At 38.4% G+C, this 21,805-nt stretch overlaps 1 protein-coding gene across 1 annotated transcript in view; it reads right to left on the bottom strand.

Annotated features, from left to right (window-relative positions):
- LOC150082520 (hepatocyte nuclear factor 4-gamma-like) overlaps positions 1-21,805 on the bottom strand; it is a 63,610-nt gene that overhangs the window by 1,087 nt on the left and 40,718 nt on the right. The window contains exons 3-6 of the mRNA XM_090377821.1: positions 9,014-9,129; positions 5,788-5,937; positions 5,368-5,608; positions 1,955-2,191 (exon numbers count right to left, since the gene is read on the bottom strand). Of these exons, the coding sequence (XP_090233947.1) occupies positions 1,955-2,191; positions 5,368-5,608; positions 5,788-5,937; positions 9,014-9,129 (744 nt within the window). The remainder of the gene's footprint in view (positions 1-1,954; positions 2,192-5,367; positions 5,609-5,787; positions 5,938-9,013; positions 9,130-21,805) is intronic.

Raw genomic sequence — 21,805 nt, 5'->3', positions numbered from 1 at the left:
AAACTCTACAACCAACAAAGAAGCAAACAACATAATTATGCCCATCTCAACCACCGCAATGTTATAGTTACTACCAAGTTTCAGTCTCTTGAATGGTTGCCCCAAGGCCTTGAACCATTAGACCATTGGATCATTCATCTGTCCTTGGACTATTCTTCTGGTCCATTTTTTTAGACGAGCTGCTAGGGTGGACCTCGAGCATGTTGAGTCTCTCACCCTTGCCGATGATTTGGCCTTGATGGTGCATGCTCACACTAGAGCAGACCTGAAGTGAATGCAAAAATGCTCTCACAAAATTACAGGGCTGGGCAGCCATTCACCGTTTAGTCATCTCAAGTGAAAAGACTAAGTCAATACTTCTCAAGGGAATGCTGCGGTTGAGAAGACCGCCAGTCATCAAATTTGCCAAAAATATTTGGGAATCATACTTGACATGAGCTTACCTTTCATCCACATCTAAAGTACCTCGCTGAGAAGATCAAAAAAGTATACCGCCATGATTGCACGAATTAGCCAAGTGGACTGGAACCTCAAGCGTCGGATCTTGACGCTCATCTATGATGCCATCTTCGTCCCCATTGTGTGTTATGGCGCTGCTGTTTGGTGTGCAAGCGTTACCCTTGATCGAAACTGTCTTAAACTTGACAATCTAAAGAACAATGCTTCTCACAATAATTAGTACGTGCCGCACAGTTAGCACTCTAGCCATCCAGGTAATTGCAGGACACATTTCTATACACCTTGAAGTCACCCGCAGAGGACTTTTCCAGCGTCTGAAGAAAACTGTCCAGAAGAGAATTATGGAAATGCTTCGCAGCACCTGGCAGACGATGCGGAACAATACTGACAAAGGGCAGGTCACCAAAGAAAAAAAAAAAAAAAAGGAAATTTGCCCTCGTGGGTAGCACAGTTGGTAGGATCGCCGTCCTCCCCACACTGGATGGAAAAGACCAGAGTTCGACTGTTGTCGTTAACAGGAGGAATTTTTATGGGCCTTTTTCACAATTATAAACATGCAACATCATACACAGGAAGTGTACAAAATAATGAAAACACCTATTATGAATTTTTCCAAAATGAAGGAGACTTTTCGAATGGCAAAGGAAGTGCATTATCCTGTCTTATGCCAAGCCTCGAAATGGAAGAGGATCAACAATGGTTCAGGCAGCAATATCTTTGTATTCATTAGATCCTATTAACACTTTGAACGGGCGAATTATGCCAGTGATTACCTCGATATTCTGAGTGACCAGGTTCATTCCATGGAGCAAACATTGTTTCCCACAGACGATGCCATGTTTCAAGATGATAATGCTTCGATAAACACAGCCAGATGTGTCCAACCTTGGTTTGAGGAGCATGAAGATAAAATCTGCCAAGGCCTGCACAATCACCAGACTTAAACGTTATTGAGCCACTGTGACGCAAGTTACAGACACGTTACAGTTACGCAAGTTTGGAGAAGAGAGTGAGAAGCATAGTTCCTCTAACTTCCATTAAGATTATTACTATAATTAATACCACGTGAAATAGTTTATTAAGCTAATCGCCTAAATCACTATACAATTTTATGTGACGTTTCCGGCATCTTACCGATATCCATCAACAGACCATGCTGTTGGAGAAACATTGTCTGATGATGGGTATCGGTAAGGATTGATTCAATTCAGTCAGTGAATTGATTTTCATGAAATTTCATATCTAGAACTTTTTCAACAATTTGTCCAGTAATCGCAAATTTCACTAAAATCAAACTAATAAAAATTCATCAATAGAAACGAAATTTTCTCGATTCGTGTAACGCGCCTGAAATCTAACGTGCTGTGTACATTAGCATGTCCTATTTGGAACAGTATTTCCAAAGCGACCTGTTGTTTAAATAGAATTACATGTTTTTGAATGCTCATCTTCATATTATGCTGTCTCTCAAAAGTTAAGTGTGACTCACCTTCGCCTCCTAAGAGCATTTCTTGCAATAGATTGTCAATTTTGGCCATCCCGATTAATTTGGCTAATTGAATTTGCTCAATCATCTGCCAAGTAATACTTTGAAGGGCAGGTAGCATGAGAAGGATTTCGCCAAATCTCCCTCTGGAATCGTACTGCCGATCATTGATGTAATCTTCAAGGCAAGTCTGTACTTGAAAGCGGAGAAACTTAATCTTTTGAGAATCGTTGAGTCCTTTGGCATCTACAAAATCAAAATGAAACAGACATTGAGAGATCATAAAATATTAAAAAAACAAACACAATTATAAACAAAACGAGGTGTGATCAAAAATTTCGGGAACTCAAATAATATCTAGAAAATTATGAAGTTTACGGGTTACGAAGGAGAAACAACCGACTATTCAGAAACAACCGACTAGCCTTCGAAATAGTCTCCATGACACTACACACACCGAGTCCAATTCTTCTTGATGTTTTGACGTTTGTTTAGTTTCAGGATCACAGTGATGGATCCAAGATTCATCCATAATGACTAGCCGTGAAAAAAACTCCTCTCGCTTTTCTTGGCACATCGACAACATTTCATGTGCACGTTGTGCTCTTTCCTTCTTCAGTAAGGGGTCAGAAGTCTGGGAACTCATCTAGCAGAAACTTTCCTCATACGCAACTGTTGATGGATGATGATCTCCACAGACTACACTAATATGGAGTTCTGCAGCTAGTTCTTTGACGCTAGTACGGTGACCTTCCAGGATAATGCCTCAATTTTTACAATCCTCTCTTCTGTTACAGCAGTTGCTGGAAGCCCTGAGATTTCTTCATCATTCATTGAGATTCTTCCACATTTGAATTGTTTATATCAATGTGCAATAACACTGCAACCTGGGCAATCTTTTCCATAAACACGAACCATTTCTGCGAGGATTGTTTTGAGTGATAATTAATAAAATAAAAAAACTATAAAAAAATCTTGAGCTAATTCTGTAAGTGGAGCACCTAGCGGACCACAGTTCGATATCGATCACTCCTGATCGAATCACGTACACGAGCAATTTGAATGTCTGGCTGCTAAGGTTTGAAGGGTGGCCAGAACGAGAATCAACTTCGTTGGACAAGCGGCCCTCTTTAAAATTTACAAACCACTGAAAAATCTGGCAAAGACACATAACACCTTCTCCAAAAACAGCATTTAAGATTTCGTTGGTTTCTGTCCCACGTTTTCCTTATTTGAAACAAAATTTGATGTAAATTCGCTGCTCAGTAAAATCTCTCATTTTAAAATGAACAAAATGACTAGAAAAAACATAAAACAACTTCTGTTCATTGCACACTAATTGAGAAAATATGCGGACAAACAGATGATTCATACGTCTAGATGAGTAATTGAACATGTTGGGACAAGTCGGAACTCTATGACGCTGCCATTTGAAGATACAAGGTTAGTCCTAGAACATTTTGATCATAACTGATATATTGCAATTCAATTAAGAAAAAGCGCACCCACTTAGTAGAAAACAAAACTGATAAACTATTCCATTTCTTTAAGAATACTCTGCAAAGTATTCTTAAAGAAATTAATGAAATGCTGCTTCAGTAGAAAGATTTAAATAAAGTTTTGATGGCCATAATACATATATGAAGTTCTAAAAATTCAACAAGTGGTCCCTTGTAGTCAAAAAATTCTGAAACCCTCCAACTCACCAGAATTGGCTCCCTGTGACGTTTTTCTGTTCCCTAAACTTAAACAAAATAAATAAATATGACAAACCACCTTGATTTCTAAAATATATTTTGGTTATTACAGCACTGGCAGGAACATGTTGCAGCAGATGCAGAGGATGATGCTACGTGCTCTGATTAATTTGACATTCATGTATAGTCACAATGTAGTAAGAAGTATCGATAGTGGACAAGGTTTTCGGATTTTATTTTGCAACTTTATAACATGAACGAACCAAGAAAATTTTAATTGGTTACCCACGTTTATAATGGAAAGATCGTATTTGAAAATACAGTATTAAACAGTAGGGGTCCAAGAGATGAGTTCTGAGGTATTACCGCTGTTAAGAGACAAAAGAGGGAGTTTGTTACCAAATATGAAATGATGGTTTTTCTGGACTCCACTTCAGCAATAGATCCAAGATTCCATATATATTTTTTAAAATTTCACTGATGATACCTGCATTAACTGCATTGTAAATACCTTTATATCAGGAAGCTTATATTGAGGATATAAAATCTGCAAAACTCCTCGAAAATAATGTTATTCAAATTAGTCAGTTGGTTGACTGTTTAAAATAATCTCCAAAGCAGCAAAGGTCGTGAAGAAATCAATATATATACCTGCCTGTGAACTGAGTGTATTCTATAGTCGGTTTTCCAACTTTTGAATTGAAATTTTCAATGAAACACTCGCCTGTTTAGATAAAAAAATTTATTTATTTTTATCTAAACAAGATATCCATGAAATATGGAAATCTTCAAAGAACTTCCATTACAGAATGTGTATTCTTTTCACACGCCATTGAAGTGTGGTCGTGCTTTTTCATGGGTTCAATAGAGCCAGACCACACGCGATAAACCATAAATACAAATAGTAGATGAACATCGCAATTTAGCTGAAATTTATCATTCATTTAACATCGGATGATACTCTTCATTTCATCCCTACCTCAAAACACCATCACAACATTCTGCGGATTATTCGAAAGTCCATAAGTGTGTACATCACAAATATCTTTTCAACCTGTTTAAGTATCCTATCCAGCCAGTTCTTTCCACCTAAATGGAACGCTCACAAGTTACAATGAGTTGCTTTTGCATGGGTTCAACAGAGCCAGACCACATTCGATAAACCCCATTTCTACACAAGGGGGGGGGGGCTTTTTCAACGCCCCTTGTGTAGGAATGGACTGGTCTGTGATGCCAGTAAAGGCTCAAAGTCGGGAACGGGTGATATAAGACTGCAATTCGCACAGCCAACCGTGTCTGGAATTGCGTACATCCTTTGATTGGTTTGCTGTTTGTTGGGGAAAATCCAAAGGGGTAACAACCATCTCCCATATAGGCCTATTGCAAAAGTATCGGGCCTATTAAAATCAAATCTCCAAATTCAGTATATTATTAAACATAGACTGAGAGAAGCATCTTCTTACCACAACAAACGCGATCCTGGAACATTCGAAATCGAGGGGTGTGGGCATCTACCAGCACAATTACACACTTCTTATAAATTTCTACGTTCCTTACGACCAAAATTCAACCGGTCATTCAGGGAAAACAAATACCCGAAGTCCACCAATACTTAGGAATCCTCTTTTACAGGCATCTGGCTAAACATCGTTTCACTGTAAATACTTATAAACATTCTAAAATAGGTAGTATTTGCAATTACTTAAGTGATACGTATATACTTACAGGGATCAAAAAAGATGATTGCTCTCAAACAAGCAAACTCTGTATCATCGACATGGATTTCCCGTAATGTTGTTACTAGTTCATCTATAATCCTGCATCCAATCCTGCTAATCTCGACATCCGGTGAATGCCTTAACATCACAAAATCGTTTCCTAACAAAAGGCAGTCCTTCAAATGTAGAGAACGACGTGCTAGGCCTAACAGCAGATGTTCTCCTGCATGTGCCCTCAATAGCGCCACCTGAAAATATCGTAAAAGTTTCTCATAAGCTACTATTTTCTTATTTTTGTCACTAAGGTGGTAGAAATTTTACGCTAAATATAAAATTATGCGGTAAATTATTTTATTCTAATCTTTCGAAGAATGAAATGATTTTTTATTCCTAAGTATTTATAAAAATATAATGCATTTCCACTTACCTGATCGTCTAACACCAGTTCACAGAAGGAAGGAATATATTTAGCCCATTCTACCAATACAAGCAACTGTTGCTTCATGGATTCACAAACATCACTGATGGTGGCAACTTTTTTGTTTGTAAGGTTTGTGTCCATGCTTATATGACTTTTCTGAAAAAAAATAAATAAATAATAATTAACAAACAATAATTTTCATCTCTTGTTATTCTTAAAGAGTCAACATTGTTTCTTATTCTATACCGAATTAAAAATTTGATGATTATTTTATCTTATAAGTCACCGAAACTATTAATAATTGTTCATTATTAAGGGAATTGCTTTCTGTAAACGGAATAACAAAGGCTCAGATCGAGGATCATATGCCAAAAAGCTCAGAGATGAATTATCTTCAAAGGGTTCAAGGAATGCTGTACAGCTGAGGTCACCATTTACAATGCTATCTTAAAATTTAGGTGGACAAAATAAATTTAACATAGAACTGGTTCAAAACTATCAAACTAATGATTTAAAATATCAACGGAAGTTTCCAGGACGGACATCCTATTAAGTTAGCAGGTGCATAAGCAAGATGCTGACTAATAACCACAGTCGCAAGATGTAATTTGTTATTCCACTCTTCTGCTTTTAAATGTAAGCGCACGTAATATTTCAGTTATTTGTGTTCTTTAAATGGTATTATCCAGAGAAATCAATTGAAGAGTGGAATACAACACTTCCATCTACGTCTGGTAATGCTGGTAAGTTTTACTGGACTTTAGGCATAATGTTCCTTTTTGTTATTATTTTTATTGATTTGGGGAAATTAAGTCATGTTCCAATATCAATCCACAGACCAGTGACTCAGAACTTTTGAATCCTAGGACATGCAATTAATGATCAGCCTATAGTGCTCAAATATAGGAATGCAAAAGCAAAAAAAAAAGTAATTGACGGAAAGATTGTTACTTATTAGTAGTAGTGGCAAATGATACAGCATCATCCAAAAACAAACAAAAAAAAAAAAAAAGCTAACACTCCCATTTCATTTCTAACAGCTTATTTAGGTCTTCCTTGAATTTATTCAAACTACCCACTTCCACAACAGATAAAAGTTTGTTCCAACAATCAACCAACCGCTGGCTGAAGACATGCCTCCTCATATCAATCTTGCAACCATCCTCCCTCGGTTTGAATTTATGCTTCTTCATGTATGTAGTCTAAGCAAAAAGGAGAATTCCATCAGCATTGAGCCTGCTCAATCCATTCAAAGCCTAAACATTCAGTCAGTTTTCCTGGCAGGTGCTTATTCTCCAAACGCTGTAGATTTCTGAACTGCAGTCTGGAGACCAACAGTTCGAGTCCCGTCGTTGAGCTTAGGAATTTTTATGGGCCTTTTTCACAACGCGGCTGAGTTAGTCGGTTTTTTCCATGGAAACTCTTGTTTTCAGTTCAAAAACAATAGAAATTCGATCACACGACACACTCAATTTACAGACCATATACAAGGAGCAATATTGTCGCTGATGCTCCTAAAACCGTACTAAACGACAACAACATCGTGGAAAGCAATGTAATACAGAGAAGTATTATGTACACCTAGATAAGGACTATGTACATCAATATACAGTAAAAATAATATTGTACACAACAAGGGCATACACCGATGATTTTGTTATTTGGTTTTTTTAGGAGCATTAGCAACTAAGGCCATATTGCTCCGGGGATATACGGCGGTCATGCCCTGACCTTTCCGCATCCTCCGTATTTGGTGGGTACGGGCTCGAACCCCGGTCTAATCAAGAAGCGTGAGCTACGCACTGCTGCTCCTGCCCACCTGGCTACGGAGGCGCCAATACATCCATCGATGAGCCAAAACATTATGACCAGCGAGTCATTATGCAAATCGAAACAACTGCCTGTGAACGTGCGTGGGTCGGGACACAGTATAAAAAACACTTGATATTGAGCTCCGTTAATCAGTGTTACTCTTGTTCTTCAGATGGGAAAGACAGTGGACTTAAAAGAGTTTGACAAAGGTCAAATTTTAATGGCCAGACGACTGAATCAGAGCATATTCGAAACGGTACAGCTGGTGGGATGCTCACGGTCAGCCGTGGTTAGTACCTACCGAAAGTGGTCCGAGTAGGGAAAACCCACGAACCGCCGGCGTGGTGTTGGACGACCACGGCTCATCAATGCTCGAGATGAGCGAAGGCTCTCCCGGATGGTACGTGGCAACAGAAGTGCGACTGTGGCGCAACTCGCCTGTAATTGGAATGCTGATCACAACACACACTACATCGAACCCTGCTGAAAATGAGGCTGCGTAGCCGCAGGCTGCTCCGAGTTCCCATGCCAACCACGGTTACCATGTTAACGGGCGACAGAGCCTACAATGGGCTCGCGAGCATCCAAACTGGACCTTGAGTGATTGTAAGAAGGTCATCTGGTCCGATGAATCACGTTTCCTGTTGCACCATATGGACGGCCGGGTATATGCGTCGTTTACCTGGGGAAGTGCCTGGTGCCTGGATGTACCGTGGTACTGGTTCGCGGAACATGAGGAAGACTTCCAGGTATTGTCCTGGCCTCCAAATTCCGCAGACATCAATCCCATCGAGCATCTGTGGTTTCTGTTGGAACAGCAACACCGTTCTGTGGCGTCTAACCACGGACCTTACAGAAGTTAAAGGATCTGCTGGTTACGTGTTGGTACCAGATACAAGACACATTTAGAAATCTTGCAGCGTCCATGCCTCGCCGGGTACGAGCTGTTTTGGCTGCACTTGGAGTACAAACATCATATTAGATAGGTAGTCATAATGTTTTGGCTCATCGGTGTATGTATTGAGGGAAGTAGAGGGTTCAAACTCTATTCCTGAATTTTTGTTTATCATATTATAAGACAAATGAAACGTACTTTTTATAAAGATATCGCATCCTCTTCTCAGTCTCAGTTAAAGTGTTAGTGTGCATACGGATAGATTGTAAAATGACAACTTGTGGCTCAATTTGTGCTAGTATGACCTTTCCACTAAGCGCAACTTCGTATTTAAAAAGCACAGGAACAGCGTGACTCGAGCAAATGGAGCCATGAACCCCTTGAAAGAAAGATGAAGAAAACGTCCGCTAATGTTTTATACGTAAAATCGACCAAGCCTGTCACATAAGTGACTATCATATACAGAAACATGAATAATAAGACTTTTTCATGGAGGTAATAAATATTTAGACAATGTCGACTTACCTGAAGTGAGAATAATTCTGCGTTGAGCAACGTCGATACAGAGAGATTAGAACTATTTAAGCTTTCATCATAACTCTGTCGCCGACAACTAATTCTGTCCCGTTCATTCTGAACCGCTAAAATATACAATAAAATTAGTTATTGTGAACACACGCTTAAAACAAATATTTTGGAGAAATCTAAATGTATGAGCAACGCCTATAGAAATATTTACATTTTTTTTTCTATATTTAAATATTTGAATACAGTATTTCTAAATTGAAATATTTCTATATTTAAGTATTTAAATATTTTTATATTTAAGTATTTAAATATTTATATATTTAGGTATTTAAATATTTATATATTTAAGTATTTAAATATTTCTATATTTAAGTATTTAAATATTTCTATATTTAAATATTTTTATATTTAAATAATTTGTTTTCAAATATTTATTAATCGCATTTTATGCAGCGACACAAGCTTTGATAGCGGCGATTTCAGAAATTAAAAAATTCGTTGCAGACGATGTATTTCTACAGTGACATTTTGTTTTACGTGACATTTTGTTTTGCATTTAACGAAAGCAATCTGTGATGGAAATGGTAAGTTTATTTAATACAAATTGTTTTATTTTATATTTAATATAATGACATCTTGTGTTTTATATTTTATATAATGTCCTATTTGATAAGAAAAATAAGTGGTTTAATTATGTCTAAAAAGTGCTTACCCATATTTTGCACTTGGCGTTCTCTTACACTTCAATGTACAGGAAAAAGAAAATGAATTTTTGACTAAATTTCATAAAATTCGAACGAGAGATGTGCTTGTTTTGTTTTAAAATAAGACTCTATGTAATAAATCTTAATACCTTTTAAATTACTACAGCGTGATATTTAACGAATGTAAATAAGTTTTTTTTTTATTATTAAAAAAGCTCACGCCAGACTATGTAACGTTTTATTTACGGTTTTATTTTCGTAATGTCACTGCGTTAATAATAATAATAATAATAATAATAATAATAATAATAATAATAATAATGATAATTAAGGTATGATAATAATAATTGTTTATTTTTAATTGTTAATTTATTTATTATTATTATTATTTTTTTTTTTTTGGCTGGTGCAGAATAAGCCATAGGCTTCCTTGCACCATGTTGGCCATTGCTAATACTAATACTAAATATTAATACTACTACTAATAATAACAATGACGTAGTTGTTTATATGTATGTTGTTAATTAAGAAACCTAAATCAGCAGATGCAGTACAAAAAAGGTTACATAAACATGCCATTGAATGCAGCGCATTCATTTTTTATTATTTATTTTTATTTAATCTTTCATTTTATTTTATTTTAGTAATTTCTAAATAAAATTTTATTTTATTTAGTAACTTCTAAATTTTGTAGTTCCGTAAAGGACAAAATTTAGAAGTACTTTTAAACCATTTAATAAATTAGAATTTAAGAAGCGTTTGTTGATAAATTATTTCCAATTATTTTTAATACTGGGAGTATTTCCGCGCCCAGGGGGAGCAGAAGGATTTTTCGGCCCCATTTACTAAGGATATATAATTTTGTCTCCCCCCCTAAAGGATGGCGCTCCGGGCAAGGGCCCTGCTAGCCAGTACCTTAATCCAGTACTGTTCTTTCTTAGTCAGATAGTTCGCTATTTACTTGAAATTTCCCCAGTCGAAATTGCTGGTTAATGCAGTTCCTGCTCACTAAACCGTTTTCATTTATGGGCTATAACAAAATGGCAGAAAAAGTTTTAAATACATATAGAAGGAGAGTATACGAGGACTGTAGGTGTGGTAAACCTACAAAATTATGTCCCCCAAACCTTTACAAAAGTAAAACGATACTGTGTGAATAGGGCACATGATAAAACCTGAAAATACGTTCAGATAATAGAGGATATGTTCAAGTTTTGGTTAGGGGTCCGATGTGAATATCCCTACTTTTTTCTATATATATTTCGGGTTTTACTGATGTTTATTATTTTTCCAAGTGTAATTGAAAAAGCGGAAAATAAGTTCTACTTTTTATTTTTAGAAAATCTATAATGTGGTTCAGATATACGATGCCTGTGACGGTAGCGTGTCTAATGAAGAAAGGTACGTGTAATTTGCGAAAACTTCTCGCAAAAGGCCAACTTCTGCTATGATTTCAGTTTTGCGATTATGCTGCCATCTATTGCAACGCGCATATTTTTCCGGATTGGTGATGAAAATTTGACAATATTCTCCATCACCTGAAGATGATTTCAGGTTTATATCATACCCTATTCAACAGTAACGTTTTAGTTTGTAAAGGAGGTTTATAGACACCCTGTATATCCTTGAGTGGAATCAAATAATTTTATTTGTTGTTGTTGTTGTTATTTGGTTTTTAGGAGCATTAGCAGCTAAGGCCATATTGCTTCGGTGCGGTGGTCATTCCCTGACCTTTCCGCATGCTCCGTATTTGGTGGTGACGGGCTCGAACCCCGGTCTAATCAAGAAGCGTGTGCTACGCACTACTGCTCCTTCCCACCTATCTACGGAGGCGCCTATAATTTTATTTGAACAATTTTATTGTTCAAATAAAATTATTTGAAATTGCACATTTCCAGATGGAATACTACGGAGATAGCAATGGGTATGTCCTTTATTATTCAACGTCTACGTAAACGATATGGCGCATGTTGAATTTCATGAAAAACTAAAAAAGCTATTTTATAGATTGGCACAGCATATATAGTGACGGTACGTGTAGTCTGTCAGTTCGTGAGTACGAAGACCGTGTAATAGAGAAAGGAAAGAACCCGATGAGTTTGCACGAAGGATGATTTTCGACGCGTGGCCAGCATTTCAGCAACCGTAGACATTTTCGGCTGTTCGAGGGCCGCCGAAGGGAAAAGTGTAGCGGATAGTACGAAGAAGGACACATAACCACCCAACGTTCGGCACGGGGAGACCACAGTTGGTTGACAGTTGAGGAGAGCGGCTGTTGGCACGTGCTGTCCAGGACAACAGATGGCTCACAACCCCTCAGTTAACGGCAGACCACAACCAGCGCATACAGAAACGTTTCTGAGTACATCATCCAGGGGACGCTTTTCAATATATGCCACAGAGTAGCGACCTGTCGTGTGCCCTTCTTGTTGACCGAACATCATTAGCACTTCTGCCTGCAGTGGGCACGGGAGCACCATCCTTGGTCCCTTGGAAAAGAAGTCCAAGTTTCTGGACCTCTTCATCAGACCAGGCAACTCTTTTCCAGTCGGAAGATTCGCCTGGTCTGATGAATCAAGGTTCCAGCTCCGTCATGCCATTGGACGAAAACAACAGAACCGGTAGTCTAACTTCAGTAGTAGGGAAAATCATGGAGACTATGATCAGGGATGGAATTCAGGATCACTTAAATAGAAATGGAATTCTGAAGGATACTCAGCATGGTTTTGTAAAGGGAAAATCATGTTTAACTAAACTGGTTGGCTATTTTGACAGGGTCACTCAAGAGCTGGACTTAGGGAATAATTTCGATGTTGTTTATTTGGATTTCAGCAAGGCATTTGACTCAGTCCCACATCAGCGGTTGCTTTATAAGCTGGAACAGGTTGGAATCACAGGGAAAATCCTTAGATGGATAGCTTCAGGAGGCAGAGTGTTGTGATAAAGGGTTATTCCTCAGATTGGGTTGATGTAAGAAGTGGGGTTCCCCAAGGATCAGTATTAGGATCACTGTTGTTTTTGATTTTCATAAATGACATCGATGAAGAGATAGAGGGCGTGTTGTCTAAATTTGCAGATGATGTAAATATTGGTAGAGTTGTTAATGATTGCCGCCAAGCAGAGCTTCTTCAGAATGACCTAAAACAGATCGAAGAAATGTGGCATATGCAACAAGTAACGACCATCCCGATCAAGGAACTCCAGAAAGTCGCAATCCTGAACACCTGTAGGACAGTCAGAGAGTTCCTTGACCAACAGTAACACCAGACATAACAACAACCACCCTGTGTACTTGGTAGCAATACCCGTCACGAGGTGGATGCCCAATCAGGGAGAAATAATATAAGAGCAATAATAATAATAATAATAATAATAATAAATTATTGAAAAGTTGTTGTAACAGTGAAGACAGTCCACCATGGATTTAAGTGAAGTGGGGGTAGGGAAGGGGATTAAAAGTCCCAGGAGCAGGTGCCCCTATGCGAACGCCATTGGCAAAGCGCTCTGTGTGTTCATCCCGCACCCAGTTGAGTGCCAGAAAATACCCGGAGATAATTCGGATTTCAGACTTAGGAATAAGTTAGCTATGCAAAAACAAACCAAATAATACACAAGCTGATTATTTGACTCGTGGAATGGAAGCGCCACCGTACAACACCTCAGGTTTCGGACAACTGCTGTTAGGTGACAGGAGAGTGTATGTCCAATAATAAACTTACACAATTACAAGTTGAGACGTGTGGTAGTTGCAAAGTGGCCTAAGTTGCAATTTTCTGTGCACTGCTGTCGGTGATAACCATTCTGTTGCTTAGGTGACGAGGTGAAATTTTCCTCTCTTCGTTCACAGTCTTTTGAGCCTAAGCAATTTTCTGTGGAGTGGTGGAAGTCCCCTGTCCATATGGCGAGTCGTCAGCCACAGATTATGTACCCTCTTTAATGCGTCTGTGCAACTTGAAAATTGCAAATGTCAGAACTTGCGACTGCATCAGCGTATTCTTGGCCATTCAGTCTCCTACCTTCCATAAGCAGTTTGCCGAAGCTTGAAATGGTTGTACGGTGGTGCTGCCAATTTGGCTAATTAAATTATAACCTTGTGTAAACAAAGCATATTAGAAAATTATATTTATAAAAGAGTTTGCATCATCTCTAAGCCATTCGAATCTAATTGAAACATATAGATAGCTAAATAATTATTGCGACGAGGTGGTATTCGGAATTATTATAGTGACAGACAGCATGATGTTTAAATTCCTCATTATCAAATATAATATTAAATATCCTTCAAGAATCAGTCCTCCATGACAGTATAGTGGTTTCGCCACTTTTCAATCGTTTGGTGATGTCAGGATTTGGTTCCCATTGGGACTTGGAGGCACTTATAGTCTTCTTTAATCGGGAATGTAGTTAGCCGAACTTAAACAGAGAGAGCGAGAGTGCGGTTTTTCCAGTGAGTTATTCCCGGTTTTTCATCCCGCATAACATGCATATCCGCCTGTGAGCACACAATGGTGCAATATGGTATAAGTGGCTGATGAACCCCTAGAAATCGAATCATGTTTAAAATAACGTACAGAAGAGATTATGGTTAAAATAGTCCCATTTCATTCTTGGCTGCATTTAATAGATCTACATAAACTTGATCCATTTTTAACATTTTCCAGTTATTTATCGAAATTAAAGAATACTTATCTTGTATTATTATTTTATTTTAATTTTTAAATCATTAAATGTAAAAGGAGACCCACCAAACGCATTACAACCCAATGTCGTGTTTAAATTTGTCTGCAGGAAGTAGTACTTTTGAGCTCCACAAGAGCGCGCTCTGATAAATCACTATTTAATTTTTTTTAACGTCCTCGTAAACTGGTGAGTCAATGGGGTGCATGTGTTAAAGAAAGGTTACTTTTGAAAATTTTTGAAAAACAAAAATTTTTAAGTCTTAAATGCGGTTTAACTGACCAACCTTTGTGCATCTAATGTATACTGAGTGATCACTGAATTATGACCATTTATCTAATATCGCGTTGCGCCACCATTTGCAGGGATAACAGCCGCCATTCGCCTAGGCGTCTCCATACGATGTCTCTAGACATCGGTAAGGATCTACAGCCATGCTGCCTGCAAGGCTTCCCGTTCCAAAATATCCCGCAGGTGTTCAACTAGATTGAGCTCAGGCGAATTTGAAGGCCAATCAAGATGGGTGATATCTTCGTGTTCCTTGGACCACTCAGGCTCATGACAGGCGCATTATCATCTCGGAAGATCCCGTTTCTGTCCGACAGGAAAATGGAACGTAGCAGTGTGGACAAGGTCTCTTAAGAGCTGCCAGTAGACGTTACCAGTGAAACGTTGGTCCATAGGCAGCAGGGGCCCTAGTTCTTGCCTGCAAAACATTCCCCATATTAAGCAAACACCGCCACCTGCCTGGATAGTGGCCACCATGCACGATGGGTCCATGGACTCGTGTTGCTTGCGCCACACACAAAGGCGTCCTTCACCGTATTGCACCAGGTATTTGGACTCATCCGACCAGCACATTCCTTTCAAGTACTCCAGTGTCCAACCACCATTCGCGGTCGACGATGAACACTGACGAGAGAGGTGTTTCTTGGGTCGTCCGTTGTGGAACCTCATACGTCTGAGTGTGCGGCGCATTGACATTTGCGATATTGTTCAGCCCCTCAACGCGTTGCACCTTTCGCTCACCACAAGCATTCACCTTGCGTAATCCTTTACAAGTCTGCCGACGAAAGGTGGTTTGATCCGTTCGACACCGCTCTTTGTACACCTTTACTACAGTGGGCTGTAAGCAACCGACAAGACGTGCCATTTCCAAAGTGGAAGCACCCGACACACGACCTCCCACAACCATGTCCTTTTGAAACTCCATGATATCTTCACTATGTCCCATAAGTGCTGCTTTCTCCCTTTGACTTGCACGACTAGATGGAAATTACCACTGCTGTGGTGTCCCGTCTACCAGGGCATCTACCCGCACTACCCAGTCCATAATGGACTATGCCGCATAGTCCATTACGGAAGGGGTGGTAATAATTATCTGGATTATTGCCATCCCCATCTCGTATACATACAAGGACTCAGTGTATGTATACGAGTACATCCTTCTTCTTTCAGAAAACGAGTCCTCTTTACTTATTCTCTTATTATATCCTTTATTCATTTATGTTCTTTAAAATGTCTTAACTTTTGTTCATCTTTCAAAATTTAATTCAAATGGTTTTGGCTATAATCGGATTAACAGCCCTAAATAGCATATACTGATAGTACATAATATTTTTTTATGTGAGTAACATCATCGACGTTTTGGAGATTCCTGATTACCTCTTTCTCACCTGTTCTATTCACTAGGGAAACATTAGTACCTTTTCAGTCCAATTGGAAATTTTAATGAATCAAATTGGTTTCTCCAGTGTCCAAGGAGAAATTATAAGTGAATCAAGTGAATTATATAATGCAATATTATATAATTCGAGCTCCCCACACTAGGCAGAAACGAACCGAGTCAGAATCCATCAATGACGCGAGGAATTTTTATGGGTCTTTTTCACAACGTGGCTGAGTTAGTCGGTCTCAGGCGAGGACAGCATGGTTTTATATCCTGGAAACTCGGGTTTTTGTCAGCAAGACTCTGCATCGTGAGACAAGCCAGTGGGTTCCTCTCAACGAGAAGCAATTTTATTGGCTTTTTTCAAATACTTTGTCAATTAGTGTCAATTTGCCTTTTTTCTACAGAAACTAAACGAAATATGAATTTTATTCGATGTGCGTCAACTGTGCTGAATACGTTTTATGGCCAAAGGTATTCGGAGGCTCCTCTACAAATATTATGTACTGTGCCATTAGTCTCCCAAACATGCGTCTGGTCAGATATACCAGTATAAATATCATGGGTCTACCTGTGCAAACGCGTTATAAACCAGTATCAGTCTAAAAAAAAAAAAAAAAAGGTAAAGTGCAGCCATTATCAACCTACTGCAGGATGGAAGCCTCCTCAACAATTCATTCTGAGGGAAATGGACCATAATCTGCCTCGCTGGTCCAGTACGGGTTGGCAGATCGACCGTATTCAGGGGCTTGAACCCCGGTCTACTCAAAGAGCGTGTACTACTATACTCCCGCTCATGACCACTCGGCTACGGATAACCAGTATCAGTCCAAATCGATATATAATTGTCAACGTAGGGTTGGATAACACATCAGTAACATTTCTGTATACGCAACTGCGACTCCTCTAAACCTGAAAATCCACTGTAGTGGGTGTGACTCAAAGATGGAAGCCGTAGGTGATACTTTAACGAAAAACAAGTGGGTAGTAAACAGGTCGTCATCGGACAGGAACATACATCGAGCCCTTGTGGGTGGCAGAGTTGGTAGAATCGCCGTCATCCCCACACCGGGTGGAAAAGACCTGAGTTCGAGTTTCGTCGATGGCGTGAGGAATATTTATGGGCCTTTTTCACAACGTGGCAGAGTTATTCGCTCTCAGGCGAGGGTACATGATTTTTTCTCCCGTAAACTAGGGTTTTTCATCCATCTTATAGAAAATCGACCATAGAACACTTGCAATATGGCCTTAGTCGCTGATGCTACAAAAACTCCACAACGACAAAAACATATGTCAGCACATCAACCACCGTAAGGAGCTGCATATCTGAGGCTCAGTGGTAAGATATCGGTGTATAAGCCTTATATTACGGATACCACTGCGAAAGCATTTGAAGCAATGTCTTTCTAACGTTCATGTACTCCAGAAGGTACTAAAGAATAAAGCATCTTGTTGCATTCTGATGTTTCTGTGTGAAGATGGTCGTGAGAGTGCTTGTTATCCGGGAGGGGAGTAAGTTTAGTGAGGTGGTATGAGACTGTTTGGGACTTGATTCGCTGGTGGTAGTGCCTGCTTTGATGAAGTCCATGACGTTTTGCACTGTGCCTTCAAAACAACCTTTGACAGCTACTCGGATATTTTTGTGCAAGTTATGCACAACTCGGGCACTGATCATTCTGTGAAAATGGACCCTGACAGTATCAGCACAACAGCCCTCCAGATAACAGTCATGGTCATACAAAATTTGTAGGATGAAATGAAGGGTCGTATTTTGCTCTAACAACCTTCTTCCAAACCAACTGGAAGTACGCTTTGAATGCGAAATATTGGTGTATTCCGACTGATATCTATAGGTAGATGGTAAACATTGGGTTCATACAGGCCATTAGGTTATATGTATTAGGATGAATTCAATTAACAGCCCATCTTGAAAATATATGTGCGTCTGAATTCTTTTGGTCTTGTACTGTAGATAACCTATTCATCATAAACCCTTTCATTTATCTTTATTTGTTTATTACCCCATTTATCTCTCCCCTCCCGAACGGGCAGAACAATGATTACGTCCTTCCATACCGTGTTGAAAATATTTAGATTCGAATCCTATCAATATCAAGAAAAGAACAGTTTTTGGGGTACTTTTCACAGCATGGCTGAGTTAGTCGATACCTTGCAAGGGTTGAACATTTTTTGGCTCCAGGAATTTGGATTGTTTTTTTTTTTCTACCTGAGAAACAAGTGAACCGATCGTCAGTGACACGCAGCTAGAAAACTCTTCACGCAACACTATCTCGAAAAGTACTGGCATGCGCACACAGAGTCTGCTCAGTAGCGATCATTCAATGATCATTCCTCGTATATTAGCAGAAACCTCCAACGGAAATTCATGGGCGTGGGGAAAAGGGATACGTGGACAACTTTATGGCAGGGCCATGTACATATGAATTGACGTGACTGCGAAGGAAGAAAAAATATAAGTTATCACCATCGTAAAAGAAACTAGACTTTCGAAAGAACTGGAAGATTATGTTAATGTTATTCTTCGATCTATAATTTCATGTGTAGAAATGAAAAAGACAATTCACAAAGCACGAATCTTCAAATTCGATTTTGAAGCAAGTATCATGTCGGACATACAGATTGAACAGCGATATGTGATTCGTTATTGTGTCAGACAGGGATTGCCCAGATGGTAGATTCGCCACCTTCCTCACACTGGATGGAAAAGAAGTTTTATATATAAATGGATGGAATAAGGAACTTTTATGGGCCTTTTTGCACAACGTGGCTGAGTTAATCGGTTTCAGGCGATGGTAGTGTGGTTTTTCCTCCTGGAAACTGGGGATATTTCGTCCAGCAAATAGAAAATCGACCTCAGAACACACGCAATTTACAGACAATATACAAGGAGCAATATGGGCTTAGTTCCTGATGTTCCTAATACCCTACTACAATGCAGTTCTACAGATGGGGGCTTAAGAAACAGTTAAAGAGATGAATGAAGCGTGTGATAATGAGTGTCTTGGTAGGAGGTCATTTGAAGGAATCTATATTCTTAGCTGCCGCCCTGGGTTCCCACTTATATGCAACTAATTTTCGATTCTCTACTTGCATCTTAATCCTTTCTTAAGGTTAGTAGTGTTATTATCATAACAGCAACAAATACATATATTAGTAAGAATACAAGTAATTCTCAATCTCAAAATGACAGTTACTGAGATAGGATCGACCCATTGACATTGCAGTGACTACGAGTTACCGTCCCAACCTCTAGGAGGTAGGTCGCCCTGTCTACCTCCTTTGAAACTTTGTAACCACTAAAAGTTTCGTCGGTCTCTGTTGTATTTTCCCTAATTATAAACAAAATTTGATCCAAATAAATTTTCTGCATAGTAAAATTACTCACTTTAATACACTGTACAACAAACGCAAAAAACACCTTCTTTACAGCTCGCTCTAATTTAGTTTTGCTGCAGATACACAGGTGAATCATTTTGATGATTCATTCTGTTTCTCATGACTAATTCAGGTTGACAGTCGATAAACGGATGAGTGGTCAGTAAATCCGGAAAACATTTTCCGGATTTCCTGGCCAGTGTTATCGACTCTCAGAGTTGGGCTAATAAGGTCCGAAAAGTGAAGAACTGCTTCAGATATTATAGTCATGAACTATATTTCCATGAGATGGCGCCAGAATCGATTTCGTTCTGTAAATAAAACTTGGAATAATAGGTTTTATCTGCGCATTCTATATTTCAACAACACAAAAATCCAGCATGATTTTTGTTATTATATTTTTTATTAAATTATTATATTAAATTATTTTATGTGGTTATTAGATCGATAGACGAATTCAGTGAAAACGTTTGGTCAAACTCAGGCGTTGCTGTTTATATTTCAAAGGCTTATGATCGTGTTTGGCATAAAGATCTTTTAAATAAACTTCCATCTTATGGTTTTCCAACTGATTTTTCTTTTTTTTTGTAATTGGATATCTAGTTTTCTCTCTGTCTTCTAACTTCTTCACTAATGCAGATGTTCCCCAAGGTTCAGTTCTTTCTCCCACTCTTTTCCTCTTTTATATGAATGACTTTCTTCCATTCATTGGAAATCCTATCCATGGTTTTTTGATGATAGCACATTGCATTTCACCTTCCAATTTGAGAAACCACGTCCTGCACAAACAACTTCAACTTATCGATCATCCACTACCAATTCCTTAAATGCTGACCTCCAGGTAATTCTCTAGTGAAGAAAATATCAATCCCTCAAAAACTTCTTTCTGTCTTGTAAGTTCTATCTTCTTTCTTATATCTTGCAAGAATAATTCTTCTGCTGCTATGCTTATCTTCAGTGACACTCAGATTTCTAGACAAGGTCATATTATTAAGGATTATCCTGACTTCTAATCTCTCTTCGCATAAACACACACGCAAATATTGCTTCCTCTGTATCTAAAAAATTGGGTTTTCTCTTTCGCTCTCGGCATTACGTTTCTTCTAAAAGCTACTCACTCTGTACAAATCTCAAATCCATCCTATCATGGAAAACTGTTTGCACATCTGGAGCAATGTTCCCATAACCTCTCTCTCAGGTTTCTAGACTCCATTCAAAAGAAGGTGGTTCGGTTAATTAATGATCCTTACAAAATCTCTCCACTGGCTCATGGACGTTCTGTTTCTGCTGCATGCCTTTTGTATAGAAAATTTCATCGGCACTGTTCTTCTAGATTGGCTTCTGTAAATCCTCTCTCTCTCTCTCTTCCAAACCAGTACGAACACGTGCCCCAACCAGTCAGCATTCTTTTACTGACCAACTTCAAATTCACAGAATCAACTTTCTTCTTCTTCATTTATTCCTTCAACTTTCGTTTTTTGGAACAACCTCCCTTCATATGCATTTCCTGAAAATTGCAATCTACAGAAATTCAAGTATAATATCAACAAGTAGCTTCTTTCATCTTCTCAACCTTCAACCCATGCAGGATACTAAGTATTATATGTTCTAATACCTTTCATTTTTGGAGTTTTCATAAAAGAAAAAAGATGTAAAATGAAATTGGTATTTTTGGAGATTTTTTTAAACTATGCTAGCTTTTTAAAGAGCGATCATTTATATAAGACTTCATTCGTCGTATTTATTCTTCGAAAAAAAAAATCATTCTTAGTTAATTTTCTATTAAAAAATAGATTGAGTTTATTGAAGGCTGTTGTTTTATTTAGAGAGGAGGAACATGTTTAGCATGTTTTTCTTGGTTGCTTAGTGTAATACACTTAAATCAAGGAATGGACCATAGTTTTTCTGGATAGTCGCAAAAAAAGTTGGGGGCAAAACGCTGAAACTTAAAATAAAATAAAGTTTCAGCTTTTCTTTCCATGTCTTTTTCCCCGGGATTTGGGCTATAGGGGACATTATTTAAGTTCAGCGGAGTTACACTATAATTGTTTTATTCAAACTGTTCATGGTGTTAAAGCTTCATAAGGTCATACATAATAGCTGTACAATGATTGGTTTTTTTTAGTGTATGTCACCTCATAATGCATTTGAATCTCTTCTCTGCATTGGACTGCTATGTAATGGATTACCAGTCCAGCATTGACCACTGTTCTTTCAAGAGTTTACAGGAAATATTAGAAAGAAATTCAAATCCAAGATCTATCCTGTGTCTGTTCCATGAATTTTTAGCGTAATGGAGCTCCAATCGATCCAACATAATGGAAATCTCATTTTGGTTTTTTG

The sequence above is a fragment of the Mastigoproctus giganteus genome, chromosome 7, assembly GCF_048544385.1.
Source record: "Mastigoproctus giganteus isolate SK-2022 chromosome 7, ASM4854438v1, whole genome shotgun sequence".
NCBI classification, from domain to species: Eukaryota; Metazoa; Arthropoda; class Arachnida; order Uropygi; family Thelyphonidae; genus Mastigoproctus; species Mastigoproctus giganteus.
Note: the sequence above shows the minus strand (reverse complement) of the source record. Positions and strands in the feature narration are given on the sequence as shown.